The sequence below is a fragment of the Trichechus manatus genome, unplaced genomic scaffold (assembly GCF_000243295.1).
Source record: "Trichechus manatus latirostris isolate Lorelei unplaced genomic scaffold, TriManLat1.0 scaffold00265, whole genome shotgun sequence".
NCBI classification, from domain to species: domain Eukaryota; kingdom Metazoa; phylum Chordata; class Mammalia; order Sirenia; family Trichechidae; genus Trichechus; species Trichechus manatus.
Window position 1 is genome coordinate 1,356,524 of NW_004444201.1, and position 21,979 is coordinate 1,378,502.

The following is a 21,979-nucleotide window of genomic DNA, read 5'->3' on the forward strand; positions in this document are numbered from 1 at the left end:
GCCTTACAATGAAGCACATCAAATTTCCTCTTGCCTCTACCATTACCCAATTGCAAAACCACTTCCACATTTTAGGTATTTGTTAGAGCAGCACTCCCACTTCTCAGCCAAATTCTGTTTAGTTATCTAGTGCTGCTGTAACAGAAATATCACAAGTGAGTGGCTTTAACACACTGAAATTTATTATCTCATAGTTTAGGAGACTCTGGGGGAAGGTCCTTATTCCTTGGCTCCTGGTGATCTTCATGTGGCAAGGCATCTATCTTCTCCCATCTCTGTTTACTCACTCGTTTAATCTCTTTCATATATCAAAAGAGACTGAGTTAAGACACACCCTATACTAATACTGTCTCATCAACATAACAAATAAAACCTATTCCCAAATGAGATTATAACCACAGGTATAGAGTTTAGAATTTACAACACATATTTTGAGGGAAAAAATTCAATCCGGAACACTTGGTAAAGGGTACAAAAGAAATCTCTGTAATATATTTGCAATTCCTTATGAGTCTTGAACTATTTCTAAAAAGAAAAAAAAAATTTAAGCTTCATATTCTGCAACAAATGTCTATATATTACTATTTGTTATTTTTTCAGAAAACAAGTATGGTCTCAAATCTAAAACACAACTTTTAATATTACATTATTTCCAAAAGAAACTTTAAAATAAGTATTTCTTAAATGGCCAGATTTCTCAATATAAACTGACTTAAGCTAGTTTAGATTTTTACAAGTAACTTACACAAATTCAAACCAACTGTAAAGTTTTATGTCAGTATCAATCAAATGTCACTTCTTAACAAAGGCTGTCCTATATTTGTTGCAATCTATTTCCCCATCATTACTTTGAAGTAAATTAAGGCCAAGTTTGTGGATGAAGGTTACTGAACATTCAGAGTGTCAGTAGATCTTTCTCCTGTGTGAATTCTCTGAATTTTAGTGGGTGATGGCTTCTGGCTGAACATTTTATTCATAGATTTTTCTCCTGTGTGAGTTCTCTGATGTACAACGAGGTTTGACTTCTGAGAGAAGGTTTTTCCACATGTGCTACATCCGTAGGGTTTTTCTCCTGTGTGTGATCTCTGATGCTTAGCAAGGTCTGACTTACGGTAGAAAATTTTACCACATTCATTACACTGACAAGATTTCTCTCCTGTGTGAGCTCTTTGATGTACCGTGAGGGATGACTTGTGACTAAAGGATTTCCCACATTCGTTACATTCATAAGGTTTCTCCCCTGTGTGCTTTCTCTGATGTAAAATAAGTCCTGACTTGACACAAAAAGATTTTCCACATTCATTACATTTATAGGGTTTTTCTTCTGTATGAGTTCGCTGATGTACGATTAGAGCTGACTTATGGCAGAAAGCTTTCCCACATTCATTACATTTATAGGGTTTCTCCCCTATGTGAATTCTCTGGTGTTGAGTGAGCTGTGACTTCTGGCAGAAGGTTTTTCCACATTCATTGCATTCATAGGGCTTCTCCCCTGTATGTGTTCGATTGTGTTTGGTTAGGTATGATTTATTGTAAAAGATTTTTCCACATTCATTACATTCATAGGGTTTGTCCCCTGTGTGCATCCTATAATGTTGGGAGAGGGTTGACTTATGGCTGAAGAATTTCCCACATTCAGGACATGCAAAGGGCTTCTCCCCTGTGTGAATTCTCTGATGTACCATGAGGTCTGACTTCAAGCAGAAGGTTTTCCCACATTGATAACATTCATAAGGTTTTAAACCTGTATGAATTATCTGATGCCTGGTAAGTACTGACTTGTGGTAGAAAGTTTTCCCACAAGCATTACATTCATAGGGTTTTTCCCCTATGTGAGTTCTCTGATGCTGTGAAAGATGTGATTTTTGATAGAAGGATTTCCCACATTTAGGACATTCGAAGGGTTTTTCACCAGTGTGAATTCTCTGATGTACTATGAGATGTGAATTCATACAGAAGGATTTCCCACATTCATAACATTCATAGGGTTTCAACCCCGTGTGTGTTCTCTGATGTTTAGTGAGGTCTGATTTCTGGTAAAAAGTTTTCCCACATACATTACATTGATAGGGTTTCTCCCCTGTATGTGTTCTCTGGTGTAATGTGAGGGCTGATTTGTGGCTGAAAGCTTTCTCACATTCACTGCATTTATGAGGTTTCTCCCCTGTGTGTGATCTCTGATGTTTAGTGAGGTTTGACTTCTCCCAGAAAGTTTTTCCACATTCATTACATTCAAAGTGTTTCTCTCCTGTGTGTATCCTTTGATGTCGAGTAAGATGTAACTTCTCCCAGAAAGCTTTCCCACATTCATTACATTCAAAGTGTTTCTCTCCTTTATGAGTTTTCTGAAGTTGTGAGAGGTATAACTTCCTCCTGAAATTATTCCCACTTTCATTACATTCATAGGGTTTCATATGTATTCCATGATGTTTCAAGAGGGCTGACTTCATACATAAGGATTTCCCACAATCACTAAATTCATAGTGATTGTCTCTTGAGGGACCTATCTGATAGAACAAGAGGGATGAGTTATCACAGAAAGTTCTCCCACATTCATCATATTCATAGTCATTCCCTTCTGGGTTTTCTCTCTTGTGTGTATTAAATACGACTTTTTCATGGAAGAGTTCTTGACAAACATTATACTCAAAATTTTGCTCTGAAGTTTGATTCTTCTCGTGCTGAATAGTGTCCTCATTAGGACTAAGGGTTTTATTATTTTGAAAAACTTCACTTTTCTCTCCAGTATGAGTTTTCTTATGCTTAATATTAAATAGCAATTTTCCACGGACATTAAATTCATCAGGCTTTTTTCTTAAATAGTTTTTCTTATTAATTACTAATTCTGAAATATAGTTTGAACTCATTCCACATAAGTCATACTGGCAGAGTATTTTTCTGGAAGGAAAAGAATTTGTGTCCAAGTTAAATGGATTTCCTATTACATTACCTTGTCCCTTAGTCAGTGTTTTGTTATTGATGAATATAACTTGCCATAAATGTTTATCTTGGTTTTCTCTGCTCCTCTCTTTCAGGTTATCAGCTTTCCAGACTTCTAGAAACAAGAAAAAGAAACCTTACCGTACAAATATTAACACATTTCTTATGGAATGGGACCTCTATGCAGATGTCCTATGTTGCAGCTGACTCTTTGGTTTCTTGTTCAGTCTTCAGGAATGAAAATATTACTAAGTACATATTTTTATTATTTATTTGGTTTGGCAAAATAGAAACAAGTGGCCTGGTATAGAGGGAGGGAAAAGGGCGAGGAAACTGGCTACTAGAACACATACATTTGGTTTCCAACTGTATTTTGGCAATTGCCTAAATCTCCAACTCTCCATGCATCCTCCAAAAAGCTATAAAGGTCAATACAAGGAAAGCAAATGAAATTCCATATAGCAACTGATGGAGCCCTGGTGGTGCAGTGGTTAAGAGCTCAGCTGCTAACCAAAAGGTTGGCAGTTCAAATCCACCAGCTGCTTCTTGTAAACCCTATGGGGCAAGTTCTACTCTGTCCTATAGGGTTGCTATGAGCTGGAATCAACTCGACAATAGGTTTGGTCTAGTTTACAGCAACCCATGACTTTAGCATAATTAGGAGATACAACTCATAACTTTAACATAACTAGGAGACAGAGAATATTTCTAACTTCAAATCACCACTACATAGGGAAATAAATATTCAAAAACAGCAGAAACAGTTTTAGAGCCCAAGTATAGACAGTTGGAGACCAGGGTGGCCACTTGGAAAAAAGCAAAACACAGACAGCCTAGGAATGATGTAACACAAATAAAACCACTTCCAGAAAGGGAAAGTCCCACCATTAATGGGAAAATACTGAGAATACTGAGAGTTCTGGTAGATTAGAGGTCAGGCTTCTGAGAAATTAAAAAGAAGGGGCATGTAGTATATGGGAAATAGAAAAAAGCTGACCAAAGTCAAGAAAGAAGTTACAGAAAAGGCCAAAATGACCTTAGGAAACAGAAATTAAATTAAAAGGAGTAGAAAGAGAAAATAGATTTGAGTGAAATTTTAATCAACAATATTGGGAAAGGTCATGAATACAGACAAAAGAACAACACAAAAAGACTAAATAAATATATAAATCAGAAAGTTGTGGATAATGAAGATAGGAAGAAAAAAGCACTGTGAATAGTTAGAGTTCCTTAAGAGGAAAAACGAAACAGTGGAACTAATCTAAAATTAAAAACTATAATCTAAGAAATCTTTCCAGAAGTAAAAGCAGCTCTGATTTCACATATTCAAAAGGATCAAAATGAACTTGGGAAAACTGACCTGAAACAGTCACTGCAAGACATACCTTAGTATAAACTATTAGATCTTAAGCATAAAAAAGTCCTTTGAGGAAAAAGACCAAGTCACAACAAACAAACAGCAACATAGGTTTGGCATCAGGTTTGACAGCAACATACAACACAAGGTTCAGTTGAGCAGCATTTTCTAGAAATTCAAATGGGAATCAAGGGTTTAATCCAGTCCATTACCCTTTTCAGTTATCAAGGCTATTAAAAAAAAAAACGAAAAAGAAACAGTTTAGATAAATAGAGCTTACTGCAATCATGAAACCTAGTTCTATTAGAGAAGTTTCAAACAGTGAATATGTAACATTCATTAAATGTAACTGTATTACAGAATTGAGACCAAACATCATATTCATGTGAATAATGTTGAAATATTTTCTTACATACGTATTTACTACAATAAAAATAAACTGACACAAGCATTTAGAAACTTTCATAGCAATCTTAAAACAGCTTCAGTGATGTATAATTGACGAACAGTAAACTTCACGTTTAAATTATTTAATTGGGTAAGTTTTGAAGTAAGTATAAAACCATGAAGCTATCTTGAAAATCAAGACAAGAAATTCATCATTCCCAAAAGTTTCCTCGTGCCCTTTTGTAATCAGTCTCCCATCACTGTTTCTGTCCCACCTCCTTCATCCTTAGACAACCAGTAATCTGCTTCATATGTATAGATATTAGCTTGCAATTTTGAGAATTTTAGATGAATTCATGATAGTATGTACTCTTTTTTCTGGAATCTTTCATCATCCTAATTCTGAGATTCATTCATGTTATTGTATGTACCAATAGCTCAACTAAATTTATTGGTGAGTAGAAGTTCATTGCATGGATACACAAATATTTGCTTATATAATTAACTTGATAGAGATTTGAGCTGTCTCCAATTTTCAGCTATTATGAATAATGCTGCTATGAAAATTCATGTACAAACCTTTGTACCGATTATCAGAATGGCTGGGTCATATGGTATGTCTACAGTTAATTTCTTAAAAAACTGAAAAACTGTTCTCTAAAATGGTTGTGCAATTTACCTTCCAATAGCTGTGTAGAAAGCTCCAGCTCCCCCACATCCTTGCCAACACTAGGTATGGCCAATATTTTTTATTTTAGCCATTGTAAGAGAAATCTCATTGTGGTTTTGTTTCCTTTTCCCGATTGACAATGATGTGTATTTTTTCATGTGATTTATTTGCTATATATCTTCTAGGGTAAAGTGGATATTCAAGCCTATTAACTATTTCTGAAGGGGCTGTTTATTTTCTTAGTTTTATAAGTTCTTAAAAATATATATATTTTGGGTAAAAACACTATCAGATACAGGTTTTGCAAATACTTTCTTCCCATTTGTTGCTTGTCTTTTAATTTCCTTAAGAGTCTCTTTTTGAAAAGGTCAGATCTCACAAGTTAAAAGGACAGTGTCCTTCAGACCAGCTGCCCATGCAGCACTTCTTTCTGACTGTAGTCACCTGGAGCCAGTCTGGATCTCACAAATTAAAATAACACTGTTCTTCAGACTGCCAAATAGGCACATGCCAGTCACAAGTTTGGAAGTCCACATGACACTCTAACTTCTGAGCTGGTAGCTACAAATTCAGGGATTTCCGTCCACTTCAGAATGCCAGCCACAAGTTCAGAAGTCACCCCTCCGCCCTCGATCTGCTGGCTCCCACTACTACTTTGGGTTCGATAATTCGTTGGAATGACCAGAACTCATAGAAAGTGTTATACTTACAATTACAGGAAGTAACTGTAGGAAAAAAGTATTCTAGGAAAATAGGATACAAATGAAGAGACACATAGGGTGAGGTCTGGTAAGGTTCCCAACATGGAGCTCTCATGTCCAAAAAAGACGCAGTACCCTCTAATGTGCATGGGTGTCTTTCACCAATTAGGCAGCCCAAGAAACTTCCATGTCCAGAGCTTTTATTCGGGGCCTCGTTATGTAAGGCAAACTCAAGCCCTTCTCCCCTGAGATCAGTAAATATGATGAGGTGATCATGAGTGTTATTATGCAGTGTGTCTTTGTGGACTGGCCAGCCCCTGCCCCAGAGTCACCTCATCACCTCACTGGCATAACCAGGTGTGGTCTGGAGTCCTTACTGAAGACACTTAAGTTCCAAGGTTTTTTAGAGATCATCTCTCAAAAACTGAGGGCAAAGCCAAATTCTTTGGGTTAAGGTTAAATTCTAAACCCCACAACATTCAAACCAAATTTGAGGGTGACCACATAAATATACAACTTCTCAGGATTGGTGTTTTCAACTCAGTATAATCCCTTAAGATTTATCCGAGTTGTTGCCTGTATTAACAGTCTGTTCTTTTTTAATGCTGAGAAGCATTCCATGGTATAGATATACCACAGTTTGTTTAGCAATCCACCTACTGAAGGACATACAGATTGCTTTCATGTATGAACTATTATTCATAAAGCTGCAATGTAACATGTACGTTTTTGAGAGAACTTGAATTTTCATTTCTCAATAAGCGCAATTGGTGAGTCATATGCTAAGTCCATTTTTAGCTTTAAAAGAAACTATCTTCCAATGTTTCCATCAGTAATATATATGACTAATTCAGTTTCTCCACATCCATACCAGCATTTGGTATTATCACTATTCTTGACAAGGCAAGTCTTTTAGCAACAACTTCTCTGTTTTTGTTTATCTTTAGCCACCATTTTTGAAAAATAACTTTGTTGGATATTAGATTATTGGTTTTTGTGTTTTTGTTTTTGTTTTCATTCAGTCTTTTGAATATGGCATCATAATGCCTTCTGGTCTTCATTGTCTCTAATAGGAACTCAGTGTTAATCTTAGTGTGGCTCTCCTAAGCATGATGAATCGTTTTTTTCTTGATGCTTACAAGATTGTCTCTTAAACTTTCAACATTTTCATTATGATGTATCTAGGTGTAGATCTTTTTTATTTATCCTACTTGAAGTTTGTCGGGCATCTTGGATGTATACGTTGGTGTTTTTCGACAAAGTTTAAAAGTTTTCAGTGATTATTTTTTTAAAACATTTTTCTCTGTCCATTTCTCTTCTCTTGTTCTGGTACTCCCAATTATGTGTATGTTTATTCACATAATGGTGTCCCACATTTCTTTTTTTTTTTTTTTTTTACATTTTTCCTTTCTGTTCTTCAAATTGCACAATCTACCTTGATCTATCTCCTAATTTGTTAATTCTTTCTTCAGTCAGCTCAAATCTACCAATGATCACCAGAAATAAATTTTTTATTTTGGTTATTGTACTTTTCAACTACAGAATTTTCATTTAGTTCCTTCCTGTAATTTCTCTTTGATGAAGTTTTCTATTTTACAAATCACGGTTATCATAAAAAAAAAAAAAAAAAAAGGACAAAAACCCACTGCCATCAAGTGGATTCCAACTCATAGTGACCCCATAGGGTTTCCAACGCTGTAAATCTCTACAGAAGCACACTGCCACATTTCTCCCTCGGAGCTGCTGGTGTTTTCAAACCTCTGACCTTTCAGTTAGCAGTGGATCTCTCTTACCATTGCGCCACCATGGCTCATTATTGTTATCATACCATCTTTCAATTCTTTAAACATTATTTCCTTTCGTTGTTTGAAAATATTTATAAAAGCTGCTTTGAAGTCTGCTAAATCCAACTTCTGAGCCCACTTACTGGGAGTTACTGTTGCCAGCTGTTGTTCTCATGTATGGTCACACTTACCAATTTGTTTGCATATCTCAATTATCTATTGAACAATGGATGTTTCAGGTAACATCTGACAAACAGCTTCAGGAGCATTTGCTGAAAAGACTACCTTTGCTCCATTAAATTGCTTTTACATCTTAATAAAAGATTAGTTCTGCATATTTCCATAGATCTATGTCTGAGTTTTCTTGATGTTCTATGTGTCTATCCCGCTACCAATACCATGCTGTCTTGATTACTGCAGCTATATAACCAGTTGCCCTGGAGTCAACTCCAACTCATGGCGACCTCATGTATGTCAGACTAGAACTGTGCTCCATAGGGTTTTCAATGGCTGATTTTTCTAACGTAGATTGCCAGTCTTTCTTCCAAGGTGCCTCTGGGTGGAGTCAAACCTCCAAACTTTTCGTTAGCAACCAAGTACATTACATATTTGTACCACCCAGGGACTCTGAAACTATATAATAAGCCTTAACACTGAGTAAAATGAATTCCCATTTTACTTTTTTTCAAAATTATGTTAGCTATTCTACTTCCTTTGCTTTTCCATACAAATTTTAGAATAAGTTGGCTAATGTCTATAAAAACCTCACTGGGATTGTGACCAGAATTCCATTAAACCTATATATCAATTTGCAAAGAAATTGACATCTATACTATGTTGAGTATTCCACTCAATAAATACAGTATGTGTTTTCATTTTTTAGGTCTTCTTTAATTTCTTTTGTCATCATTTTGTAATTTTCAGAATACCGATCCTATACATATTTTCTTTTGTAATTATTTCATTTTCTATGGGATGACTGTAAGAGGGATTGTGTTTTTAATTTTGGTTTTCATATGTTCACTGTTAGCGTAGAGAAATGTAATTGCTATTTCTGTGTTCATCTTGTATACTGAAACCTTGCTGAAATTGCTTATTAGTTGTAGGAAGTTTCTGTAGATTACTTGGAATTTTCTACATATACAATCACGTCATTTGCAAGTGAGGGCAGTTTTATGTCTTCCTTTCCAATCTGGATGCCGTGTAGTTCCTTTCTTTACCTTACTGTGCTGGCTAGAACTTCCAGTACTATAATGAATGAGAGTGGTGAGAGCAGATATCTTTGCCTTGTTAGCAATCTTAGAGGAAGAGCATTCAGTCTTTTAACATTAAGTAGGATGTTCCCCAGAGATTTTTTATACATGCTTTTATGAAGTTGAAGAAATTCACTATTTCTAGTTTGGAGTTTTTATCATGTAAGAGTGGTGGATTTTATCAAATGCTTTTTCTATACCAACTGATATCAACATATAATTTTTTTAGCCTATTGATATGGTGGATTACATTGATTTTTCAAGTACTGAACCAGTTTCACATGAGGTATAATTCTTTGTATACATGAATGGTTTTGATTTGCTAATATTTTCTTGAAGGTTTTTGCTACTAAATTTATGAGAGATATAGGTTTGTAGTTCCTTTGAAGTTGTTGTTTTGTTTGTTTCTTTTTGGCACTGTCTTTATGGTTTTAGTATCAGGGCCATTAAAAAACGCATCGGGAATTGCTCTCCCCTCTTCTATTTTCTGGACACTGTGTAAAATCACTTTTAATTCTTCAAATGTATGGTAGAATTCTCCAGTGAAGACATCTGGGCTAGGAGATTTCCTTTTTAGGAGCTTTTTAATTAAAATTCAATTTCTCTATATCTATGTTGTTGTTCTTGGGTGCCATCGAGTCAGTTCCAACTCATAGTGACCCTATGTACAACAGAACGAAACACAGCCTGGTCCTGTGCCATCCTCTATGTCTATACGACCAAATTACCTATATCATCTCAGTGTGTGAAGAATTAGTCCTTTTCTTCCGCAGTGTCAAATTTGTGAACATAAAGTTGATGGTATTCCTGTATTATCCTTAAAGAATGCAGGATCTGAGTGGTATCTCCTGTTTCTTCATTGATATTGGTGATTAGTCTTCTCTTTATTTTTGGTCAATCTTGCTAGAGATTTACCAATTTTATTATTTTCAAAGAACAACCTTTTTATTTCATTTTCTCTATTATATTTCTATTTCCAATTTTATTGATTTCTGCTTTTATCTTTATTATTTTCTTCTTTCTGCTTGTTGTTGTTAAGTGCTGTCAAGTCAGTTCCGACTCATAGCGACACTATGGACAACAGAAAGGAACACTGCCCAGTCCCACGCCATCCTCACAATTGTTGCTAGGCTTGAGCCCATTGTTGCAGCCACTGTGTCAGTCTCCTTGAGGGTCTGCCTCTCTTTCATTGACCCTGTAGTTCACCAAGCATGATGTCCTTCTCCAGGGACTGGTCCTTCCTGATAACATGTCCAAAGTAAATGAGAAGTCTAGCCATCCTCGCTTCTAAGGCGCATTCTAGCTGTACTTCTTCCAAGACAGATTTGTTTGTTCTTCTGGCAATACATAGTATATTCAATATTCTTCGCCAACACCATAATTCAAAGGCATCAATTCTTCTTCAGTCTTCCTTATTCACTGTCCAACTTTCGCATGCATATGAAGTGACTGAAAATACTATGGCTTGGTTCACGCACACCTTAGTCCTCAAAATGACACCTTTGCTTTTAACACTTCTAAAAGGTCTCTTGCAGCAGATTTGCCCAATGCAATGGGTCCTTTGATTTCTTGATTGCTGCTTCCGTGGGCGCTATGAATCCAAATAAAATGAAATCCCTGACAACTTCAATATTTTCTCCATTTATCATGATGTTGCTTATCGGTCCAGTTTTGAGAATTTTTGTTTTATGTTGAGTTGTAGTCTGTACTGAAGACTGTAGTCTTTAACCCTTATCAATAAGTGCTTCAAGTCCTTTTCGCTTTCAGCAACCAAGGTTTTGTCATCTGCATATCACAGGCTGTTACTAAGTCTTCCCCCAATCCTGATGCCGCGTTCTTCTTCATATAGTCCAGGTTCTCGGATTATTTGCTAAGTGTGCAGACTGAATAGGTATGGTGAAAGCATACAACCCTGACGAACACCTTTCCTGATTTTAAACCACACAGTATGCCCGTTTTGTTCAAACGACTGCCTCTTGTTCTATGTACACCTTCCTCATGAGCACAATTAAGCATTCTGGAATTCCCTTTCTGCTTACTGTGGGTTTATTTTCCACTCTTTGCTCGTATCTTGAGGTAGAAAGTTAATAATGGATTTGAAACCTTTCCTCTTTTCTGACGTTAGCGTTTAGTGCTAAAAATTTCCCTATAAGCACTGCTCTGACTGCCTCCCATATATGGTGTATTTTTATTCTCATTCAGTTCTATGTATTTTTATAAATTTTCCTCTGAGACTTCTTCATTTACTCAAGTACTATTTAGAAGTGTCTTATTAAGTTTCCAAGTGTTAGGCTGTTTTCCTGTTATCTTTCTGTTATTGCTTCCCTTACGGTCACAGAAAATATGATGACAATTATTTTAAATTTGTTGAAGTTTATTTTATGACCCAGGAAATGGTCTTTCTGAATGTTCCATGTTATTTGAAAAGAATGCGTATTCTGCTAGGGGTGGGAGGAGTGTTCTACAAACGTCAATTTGATCCCGTTGGTTGGTAGTGCTGTTCAGTTCTTCTACAACTGTGTTGACTTTCTGTGTAGAAGTTCTACAAATTGCTGAGAATGAGGTGAATTCCCCAACTATAATTGTTGGTTTGTCTATTTCTCTTTTCAGCTCTGTTAGTTTTTACTTCATGTATTTTGATGTTCTTTTGTTTGGTGTGGGCACATTTAAGATCGCGGTCCTTTTCTTTGATCCTTTTATCACTATACAATGCTCCTCTTTGTTTCTAGTAATTTTCTTTGCTCTGGAACCTACTTCATTTGATATTAACAGGGCCACTCTTGCTTTGCTTTAATGTTTACATGGTATATCTTTTCTACTCTTTATCAACTTACCTAAGGAGCCCAGGTGGCACAGTGGTTAAGTGCTCAGCTGCTAATCTAAATGGTGGTGGTTCGAACCCACCAGCCGCTCCACAAGAGAAAGATGTGGTAATCTGCTCCTGTAAAGATTACAGCCTTGGAAAACCTATGGAGTAGTTATACTGTGTCCTATAGGTTGCTATGAGTGGGAATGAACTTGACGACAATGGGTCCTTGTAGGTATCAACTACCTGTATTGAGGGGGGTCAACTCAATAGCAACTGGTTGGTTGATTGGTATTGTATTTGAAGCAGGTTTCTTGTAAATAACACAAACAGGATTGTTTAAATCCTGTTTGTTGTTTTTTAAAGCCACTCTGCCAATGTGTATTTTAATTGTATTCAGATAATATACGCTTAAGGTAATTATTGAGATGTTAGGCTTAAGTCTATCATTTTATTTATGTATTTATTTTGCTTCCTGTTTCTCATTCTTCTATTCCTATTTTACTATGTTCTGATTGGTTACTTGAATATTTTTTTTAAGATTATATCTTCATTTATCAATACTGTTTTTGAGTATATTGATTTATATAGTTTGCTTAATGGTTGTTCCAGCCATTACGATGTATGTATGCAACTTATCACAATCCACTGGTATCATCATTCTACCATTTAAGTGAAATGTAGAAACCTTAATTCCCTTTAACCTCCCCCCACGTTTTAATTACAGTTGTCTTAAGTATTTTCTCTACAAACAGAGCACATCATATGGTATTGACTTTTATTTCAACTATCAAATATGATTTCAGAAACTCATAATGATACTTTATTATAGTTACCCCTATGTTTACCACTACTGACATTCTTTCTTGAAGTTTCAAGCCTCTTTCTGTTATCATTTCCTTTTTGTTTACAGAATTTCCTTCAGACATCTAAGGGTAGAGTTGCTACAAATTTTTAGTTTTCTTTTGTCTGAGAGTATCTTTATTTCCCCTTCATTCCTGAACATATTTTCACAATATATTGAATTAGTGATTGAAAGTTCTTTTCTTTCAGTACTTGAGAAGCATTTCTTTCTGGACTCCATGGTTTCATATGAGAAATCTGCTGTCATTCAAATTAGTGTTCCCCTATAAGTAACGTGTTGTTCCTCTCTGGCTACTTTAAAGATTTTTTCCCTTCTTTTTAGATGTCATTAATTTACTTATGATGTGCCTTAGATGTATCTTTTTTTGGGTTTATCTTATCTGGTGTTTGTTCAACTTCTTAAATGTGTAATATTATTTCTTTTACCAGATTTGGGAAATTTTCAGTCATTATTTCTTTGACTACTTTTTCAATCTCACTCTCTCCTTCTGGGATTCCGATGATATGAATGATAGTTTTGTTATTGTTCCACTTTTAAAATATAGAGAGACTCCAACAACACGTCATCAGCTACATGCTTTCCAATTTTGGTTAAGCTGTCATAATCACTCATAATGAAAACTATCATAATCCCCTAATGAGCTCCCTATGCCTCTACTCTCTTCCCAATATTTTCTCTCAATACTGGTGAGAATGACCTTACAAGAATACAAATCAGATGTTGCTAATTGACTAAAAACCTACCAATAAATTAAGAAAAATTTAAGTTCCTTAATAAGGCTTATGATATTCTCATATTTTGAATCATAGCTGCCTCTATGACATTGTTTCTTGCCCCTCCTCCTGTCAACCACTCCCTTCCAGACGTTGTAACATTTTGTTATTCCTCAAAAACACCAAACATATTCCTGCCCCGTGGGATCAGCAGTTGCTGTTACACCTGCTGAAAAAAAGGCAGAATCCTCATGGCTCACACTCTTTCATTCAACTTTCTGCTCTAATGTTGTTTTCCTTAATGTTTTCCCTGATTACTTCTTAAAATAGGATGTCCATATCAATTTAACCCTACTTGAACTTCCTTTATACTTTTTGTCACCATAAAACAAAACTATTTAATTTACATACGTATCTATGCTTGTGTGTTTAGCACTACTTGTACAAACTCATTTAGAGACACTATTTTAATCACTACTATATCCCCAACAATTAGAAAATGGTTCACACATAATGGGCACTCAAAAAAGTATTTGTTGAATGAAAATTTAATACATGAATAAATGCCTGACAACAACAGCAATGTAGAAAAATGGAGGAAAGCCGGGCAACTGAAATTGCTTGGAGAAATATATAGAGTAGCCAAGAAAAACAAACAGTAAAGATGATATGGACAAAGACTGAATTATGGGCAGATATAAGAAAGGTAAATATTCAAAAATATAAATCATAATGAGGGCGTTTTTGTGAGAGTGGTCTGGGAGGCATGATTTAGGAATCAGTATTCTCACTTCCAAAGGTTAGGATGACTAAAGAGATAGTCTTGAAAAATGTTTCAAAGTTGCCTCCTGTATTAACCACAGAGAAATCACATTCCCTAATGCTCATCTGTGCAGTACACAGTAACTCACCTGAGAAGCTCTGGCTTGGGAATTCTTCCTCCAATATCCATGGCTCCTCTCCTTGCTCTAGTCTGAAGATCACTTCTGGTTTGGTAACACAATACCCTGTTTAAGGAAAACAATTTAGGACTTTGACCATGCTGCCTAGACTTCAGGCCTCTGAAGAAGGAGTAAGCTTATGGAGCTTTACAATGAAGGTGTTACTGGAACATTTCAGTGGAAAAGTAAACAAAAATATCTTCCTGGTGCCAAAGAAGAGATCAATCAACACTGATTCCTGAATCTCAATTTTATCATTATTTCTAATATCTCTACGATCTTAAAATACCCTTACAGCCTCAGACTGTCCATGTGCTTCAATAATTAAAAGAGTAAATGAATGCTATTTGGAATTACATACTAAGAAGACCTTACCCACTGAGATGAGGTTGCTGTAGTTCTCCAGCATCACGTCTCTATACAGGGACCTCTGAGTAGGGTCCAGGTGCTGCCACTCCTCTTGGGTGAAGCCCACAATCACATCTTTAAGTGATACTGATCCCTGGAATTTCTGTTCAACCTGAAACGTTCAGAATAAGGTAACATGTAAAAAAAAAAAGCTAACTAATTCTTTTTATAATTACTGTTCACAGCTTACCAAAAATGATTTATAAAATAATTATTTTACTTCATACACTGGAAAAAGAAAAATTTTAATAGAAATATTTTCCTAATATATTGTCAGTAATTCATGCCAAAAAAATTTTATCGCGTCCTGGAACTATTCCAGTTGCTGGGAATACTAAGATAAAGTAATCCTGTATTTCTTACAGTTTGGTAAGAAAACACATGACATATACAATAATATGTTACAAGGGCTAAGGTGAAAATACATACAGACTTAAATTATAATAAAGAGCAAACTAAGTTCTATTTTGGACTTCATTAGGGAAGGACTGAAGAGTAACACTGTGCTCTCCATGAACAGAGGGTGATGGCATAAGCAAAGTCATGGCCTATAATACAGGAACTTAGAAGGATAACAGCACATGAGGAGTTGAAAATATAGCCTGGAGCTGTGATGAGATAAAGGGCCATGGACGTATTCAGAAAACTAATTATGGGCTAATTTTAGACAAATAATCTAAGTGTTAATCACTCATCATTTTCAACAGTACTTTGTAGCACTGAAAAAGATTTATATTTATAAATTATACAAATACACTGTCAATATATACAGTATGAATTTTAATTTTATTCTTACTTAAATTTTAAAATATAGAAAGGTAGCCTTATGTTTTATTAGACTGCAATAATAATTCTAGGTTCTAACCCCTCAATTCAGAGACAATAATTAGGACGTGTAGAAAGTGATTAAGGGAAAGATTTTGAAAATACTACACTTCAAGTATCTGTAAAACACATAGAAAAAGATGTCCAAAGGGATGGTTTTAGACGTCTTCTAGGGTGCATGCCCCTATTTTAGAGATCACTACTATGGAAAAAAGGAGAGCCAAAAAATAGACATGAATACATATTGAAATTATGTCACCAGACGCAGAACCATTTCTCTTGAAAAAGCAATGGAAAGGCTAAAGAGTAAAGCAAAACCACTTACATAAACTATTATAGTTGAAACAGATAAAAATAGGGCACTGATACTATGAGATATGCAGCAACAGAACATACTCATCAACTCACTGGGCATAAGCAAGTATTTCCCCAGACTATCTGCATGAACAGATACTAGACTCACAAAGTGAGACTGGGAAATTAGGGGAGAAATAGACTGGGCACAATGTTTTAGAAAGCTAGGACTTAAATATACTGAATGTGAAGCATAATACTGTAAATACAGGATTAAAATAAAGATTTGAAAAATAATTTGGTGGCAGTTGAAGTCATCAAGAATGAATCAGAAGGTTCTCAGAGAACTGAGAGGCAAAAGAGAGAAAATTATCAAGAATGAAATCTGAGAGAAAAATATTTTTTAAACCAGCCTGCAGAGAAAGAAAAGGTCATGAAGATCATAAAAGAATTTTCTGACAGGTAAAACTAAGAATGACTAGTTTTAAAAACTAAGAAATGACCACATGATCACATCAGCAGACACAGAAAAGCATGATAAAAATTCTAGGCAGATTAGAAATGAAAAGAAATTCCTTAATTACGATAAAAGATTCCTATAAACACCTAAAGCAAACATCATACTTAATGGTGAAAGCGGAAACTGTTCAACTTAAAATTAGGAAAAAGATAAGAAGCCTGCTATCTACAATTTTATTTAACATTTTTCTAAGGTTCTTAGGGTAATAAGGAAAAAAAACATGTGCACATAAAGTCAAAATGAAAGTACATTTTAGAAACTGGATACAAGTTCAGTGTTACAAATTTTATATATTTCATTATACTACCAAAAGCAAAAAAATTGTAATTTTTTAAAAGCGCAACTGAAGTTTTAAAAAATATGAAAATCTCTTTACAAACAGAGTTACCGTGTTTTTACAGAAATAATGCTCACATTCTATGGTTTTTTGCCAACCACACCCTCCCCCTGCAAGGTATTTTCATAAGCGTGCTATAGCGTGGTTGGCAAAAAACACAAAACGCGTGTGCTATTTGCATAAAAATATGGTACTAGGTACTATTGAAGGAAACGAAAGAAAACCCAAATAAATTGAAGGATATAACTGATTCCAGATGGCAAGGCTCAATATTATAAAAACATCAATTCTCTCACACTCATTTGTAGATTCACAGCAATCTCACCAAAAATCCCAGCAGATACTTTGTTGGATATTAGACAAACTAACTATAAAATATGTGAAAATGCAAATCGCTAACAATAAACAAGATAGTCTTAAAAAAATAAAGCCAACAGGCATATTATCATGTATCAAAAATTACTATGTGAGACTTCCAGGCAACATGGCGCTACAGACAGAAGCACACCATCCTTCCACAGCAAAGATCTGAAAGACTAAGTCAAACAGAGGCACATGTCAATCCTGAAACCAAACAAACAGGGAACTCGGCCAAGCACCAAATGGAATAAGAAGCTGACCGAGAATAGAGAGCAAGGAGAGATACATGCAGAGGTTCCCTATCAGCTACCACAGCACGGATCTGCCATCTTGAACTCCTATTAGAGATCAGTGAAGGGGATATGAGAAAGCAGCTTCATGGAGTTTCCAGCAAGAGAGAGAACAATCAGTAAACAGCAATATACACCTTCCCACATCCCACCCTTCTTCACCCTCACTCGGCCTCCTCTGCTTCCTGCAGCCACAGTCTCTTGGCCGGGAAGCACTGACTTCACCCCGGTGTCACTTGGATTCCACCCGCCTGCACTGGCTGGCTCTCTGAGTACCATTTGTTGGCTGCTGGTGTTACTTTTTTCTGCTTCTTCAGATTTCTTCCTTACCTCTCACCATCTCCTCCTTTCTCTCACACCTGGCTCCATGTGCCATCTTTCCTTCTTCCTCGAAGGCTGGTAAACAACGCTCAACTGTGAAACTGCTTCTCGGCCCGTGCCACCATGCTGGTGCGACCCACGGTGCTTTTTTTGTTTGTTCTGATTTATTCTGTTTTGATTTGCTTACTTTCCTTTTCTTTTCTCAGCTTGGGATCCCCTTCTAGCCGGGCAGTACTGTGCAGCTTGGGAGCTACTCCCTTACTCTGCACATATGCACAGTGATATCCCGGGGGACACTTCTTTTTTCTTGTTCTTGCCTTAGTATTTTTTTCTCTTTGTTTTGTTCTCTCTCTTTTTCCCTTTTTGCCTTTCTTCATTTCCTGTTTCTCATCTCTCTATACTTACCTTGTCTTCCTGTCTCCTGAATATCTGGAACTGTGTGACATCTCTACACTTCTAGCCAGGCAGTACTTCTCAGCCTGGGAGCAACACCCCCAGTACTAGCAGCCGCACTGGCGGGATCCCTGGGGGCTTTTGTTTTTTCTCTGATTTTTATTAATTTTTTCTTTTACTCTTTTTCTTTGTTTTTTTCTCCATTTCTCAGTTTCTCATCTCTCCACCCCAACACCAAGCTCCCTAACCACTCTTTTTTTGTTTGTGTGTATGTTTTTGGTTCTTGTTCCTCTCTCCTTTCCCATACTCATCTTAGCTCCACACATCACAATCTTCCCCACTTCCTACCAACCTGCACCATGTGCTAAACATCACATTCCTGAGCAGCATAGCCAAGGCCTACTGGAACCTGCCCTGCACTGATTCCTGGCCTGCCGTGTCGGCTCTAGTATGTGCCACAAACGATGCATCCCAGCAACTCCTCTTCAGCTGGACCTGCCTTGCTGTACCATACTTGAGTGACTGACCCTGCCCATTGGAGAAGGAGGTGAAAAGTATAGTGACCACAAACAAGCAAACAACAAAGAATGCACAACCCGCCTGCTCATACATAACCAAATAAAACAAACAAGCAGGACAAAACAAATCTACGATCAGTAAACAAGGAAAATAACTATTGAAGGCACCAAGGACAGCAGACAATATCAAAACATATACAAAAACAGGACAGGATCGTTCCAGTAGGTGTCAAAAATAAAACACCAAATTACTTTCCAGTAGAAGAAAAGGCACTAGAACTACTTGATAGGGAATTCAAATCTCAAATATTCAGAATTATCCAAGAGTTGAAGCAAAAAGCAGACAAAAACGAAGAAAAAATAGACAAATTCATGGAGAAGGCTGACAAAGTCATGGAAAATACAAACAAAAAAATGGAACAGTTCAGAAAAATAATACAGGAACAAATACTAAAACAAACTCACAACTAGAAATCATACAAAGACAACAATAAGAAATCCAAAAGATAAACAACAAGATTTCAGAAATGGACAGTGTCATAGAAGGGCTGAGAAGCAGGTCTGAAATGATGGAGGACAGGATCAGCAAAATTGAAGACAAACACTTAACTACAACTCTGAGGAAAAAAAAATCAGAAAAAAGAATGAAGAAAAATGAAGAAACCCTGAGAATTATGTGGGCTAAAACCAAAAGCAAAATTCTTCTAGTGATCAGAGTTCCAGAATAGGGGGAGAAAACAGAAAACTCAGAGAGGATCATTGAAGAATTGCGACAGAAAACTTCCCCAATATTATGAAAGATGAAAAGTTGACCATCCAAGAAGCTCAATGAACCCCATATAGGATATAACCTCCCCAAAATCACCAAGGCATATCATAATTACACTTGGTAAAACCAAAGACAAATAATCCTGAGAGCAGTTTGAGAAAAATGAAAAGTCACATACAGATGAGAAACAATAAGACAGCTTGGATTCTTCGGCAAAAACCATACAGGCAAGAAGGCAATGGGATGGCATATATAAAACCCTGGAAGAAAAAAATTGCCAGCCAAGACTATATCCTGCAAAACTCTCGTTCAAATATGATGGTGAAATTAGGTCATTTCCAGATAAACAGAAATTAAGGGACTATGTAAAAACCAAACCAAATTTAAAAAAACTATTAAAGGGAGTCCTTCGAACTGAAAACAAACATCAGACCACAGGCTGTATATAGGACACAGGATTGAACCAGCCAGATACCAACCTAGGAAATGAACTCTCAAGGACTATCCAACACCAAAAGAACTACAATAGGGAATCAGAGAGGATAATCTGTAAATGACAACAGCATCAGAACAGTAAGAGAGAGAATAAATGGTGCAGGTACAGAACTCTGTAATGGAGAGGAGGGCAGGGCAATATCAAGTAATAATAGACTGGTTCAAACATAGGAAGATAAGGGTAAATTTCAAGGTAACCACAAATAAAGTTGACAAACCTACTCATCAAAATAAAGAAGAAAAACATAAACTCTCAGTAAAAACAAAACCTACAAAAACAAAAGAAATTTTAAAAAATCCACAAAAGAAGTTCCACAGGAGAGTAACAGGTACAAAGAAAACGTCAGCACCACAAAAAAAATGCACTACAAAATGACAGCAATAAATTCATACATACCAATAATTATACTGAATGTAAATGGCCTAAGTGATCCCATAAAGAGACGGAGAGTGATAGAATGGATAAAAAAACAGGATCCATCAATACACTGTATACAAGACACACCTTAAAAACAAAGATGTAAATTTATTAAAAATCAAACCATGGGAAAAAAAAAATCAAACAAACAGCTACCAAAAAAGAGCAGGAGAGGCAATACTAATCTCAGATAAAAAAGACTTTAAAACAAAATCCACCATAAAAGACAAAGTAGGATACTATATAATGATTAAGGGGACAATCCACCATGAAGACATAACCATAATAAACTTATCTACACATCCAATGACAGGGCTCCAAAATACATAAAACAAACTCTAACAACACTGAAAAGAGAAATTGACAGTTCCACAGTAATAGTAGAAGACTTCAACACACCACTCTCAGTAAAGGACAGAACATCTAGAAAGAATCTCAACAAATACACAGAAGACCAAAAGGGCACCATCATCCAACTTGATCTCATAGACATAGACAGAAAACTACACCCAACAGCTGCAAAGTACACATTCATTTCCAATGCACATGGAACGTTCTCTAGAATAGACCACATCTTAGGCCACAGAGCAATCCTCAACAAGATCCAAAACTCTGAGATAATACAAAGTATCTTCTCTGGCCACAATGCCATCAAGGTAGAAATTAACAACAGGACGAGCAAGGGAAAAAAATCAATTACACGGACACTGCTTTCACATCACTGGGTGATAGAAGAAATCAGAGATGGAATCAAAAAATTCCTAGAATCAAATGAGAATGAAAACACTTCATACCAAAACCTTCGGGACACAGCAAAAGCAGTCCTCAGAGGACAATTTATAGCAATAGATGCACATCAAAAAAGAACGAGACAAAATCAAAACATTAACTACAGAACTCAAACACATAGAGAACAGCAAAAAAAGTCCACGGCCACTAGAAGACAGGGAAATAATAAAGATCAGAAAACAAATAAATGAAATAGAGAACAGAAACACAATAGAAAGAATCAACAAAACCAAAAGTTGGTTCTTTGAAAGGATCAACAAAATCAACAAAACACTGGCCAGACTGACAAAAGAAAAACAGGAGAGGACGCAAAGAACCCAAATAAGAAATGAAATGGGGGACATTACAACAGACCCAACTGAAATGAAAAGGATTTTAACACAGTATTATGAAAAACAATACTCCAAAAAATTTGAAAACCTAGAGGAAACGGACAAATTTCTAGAAACACATTACCTACCCAAACTACCACACAGTGATGTTGAAAATCTGAACAGAACCATAACAAGAGAAGAGATTGAAAAGGTAATAATAAAAAAAAAAAAATACCAACAAAAGAAAGCCGTGGTCCTGATGGCTTCACTAGAGAATTCTACCAAACATTCAAAGAAGAGCTTATATCAGTGCTACTCAAATTATTTCAGCACACAGAAAAGGAAGGGATACTTCCAAACTCATTTTAGGAAGCCAGCATAATGCTGATACCAAAACCAGACAAAGATACCACAAAAAAAGAAAATTACAAACCAATATCTCTCATGAATATAGATACAAATTCTCAACAATATTCTAGCCAACAGAATTCAGCATCATATCACAAAAATA

The 21,979-nt window shown here is 36.0% G+C and overlaps 1 protein-coding gene across 5 annotated transcripts in view; it reads right to left on the bottom strand.

Annotated features, from left to right (window-relative positions):
• Positions 1-320: 320 nt before the first annotated feature.
• The window catches only part of ZNF33B (zinc finger protein 33B), a 54,461-nt gene continuing 32,802 nt past the window's right edge, over positions 321-21,979 (bottom strand). For all 5 annotated transcript variants that reach the window (XM_023724868.1, XM_023724869.1, XM_023724867.1 and 2 more), the window contains 3 exons: positions 14,793-14,937; positions 14,388-14,483; positions 321-3,055 (listed from right to left, as the gene is read on the bottom strand). In XM_023724868.1, the coding sequence (XP_023580636.1) occupies positions 885-3,055; positions 14,388-14,483; positions 14,793-14,937 (2,412 nt within the window). In that variant the 3' untranslated portion in view covers positions 321-884. The remainder of the gene's footprint in view (positions 3,056-14,387; positions 14,484-14,792; positions 14,938-21,979) is intronic.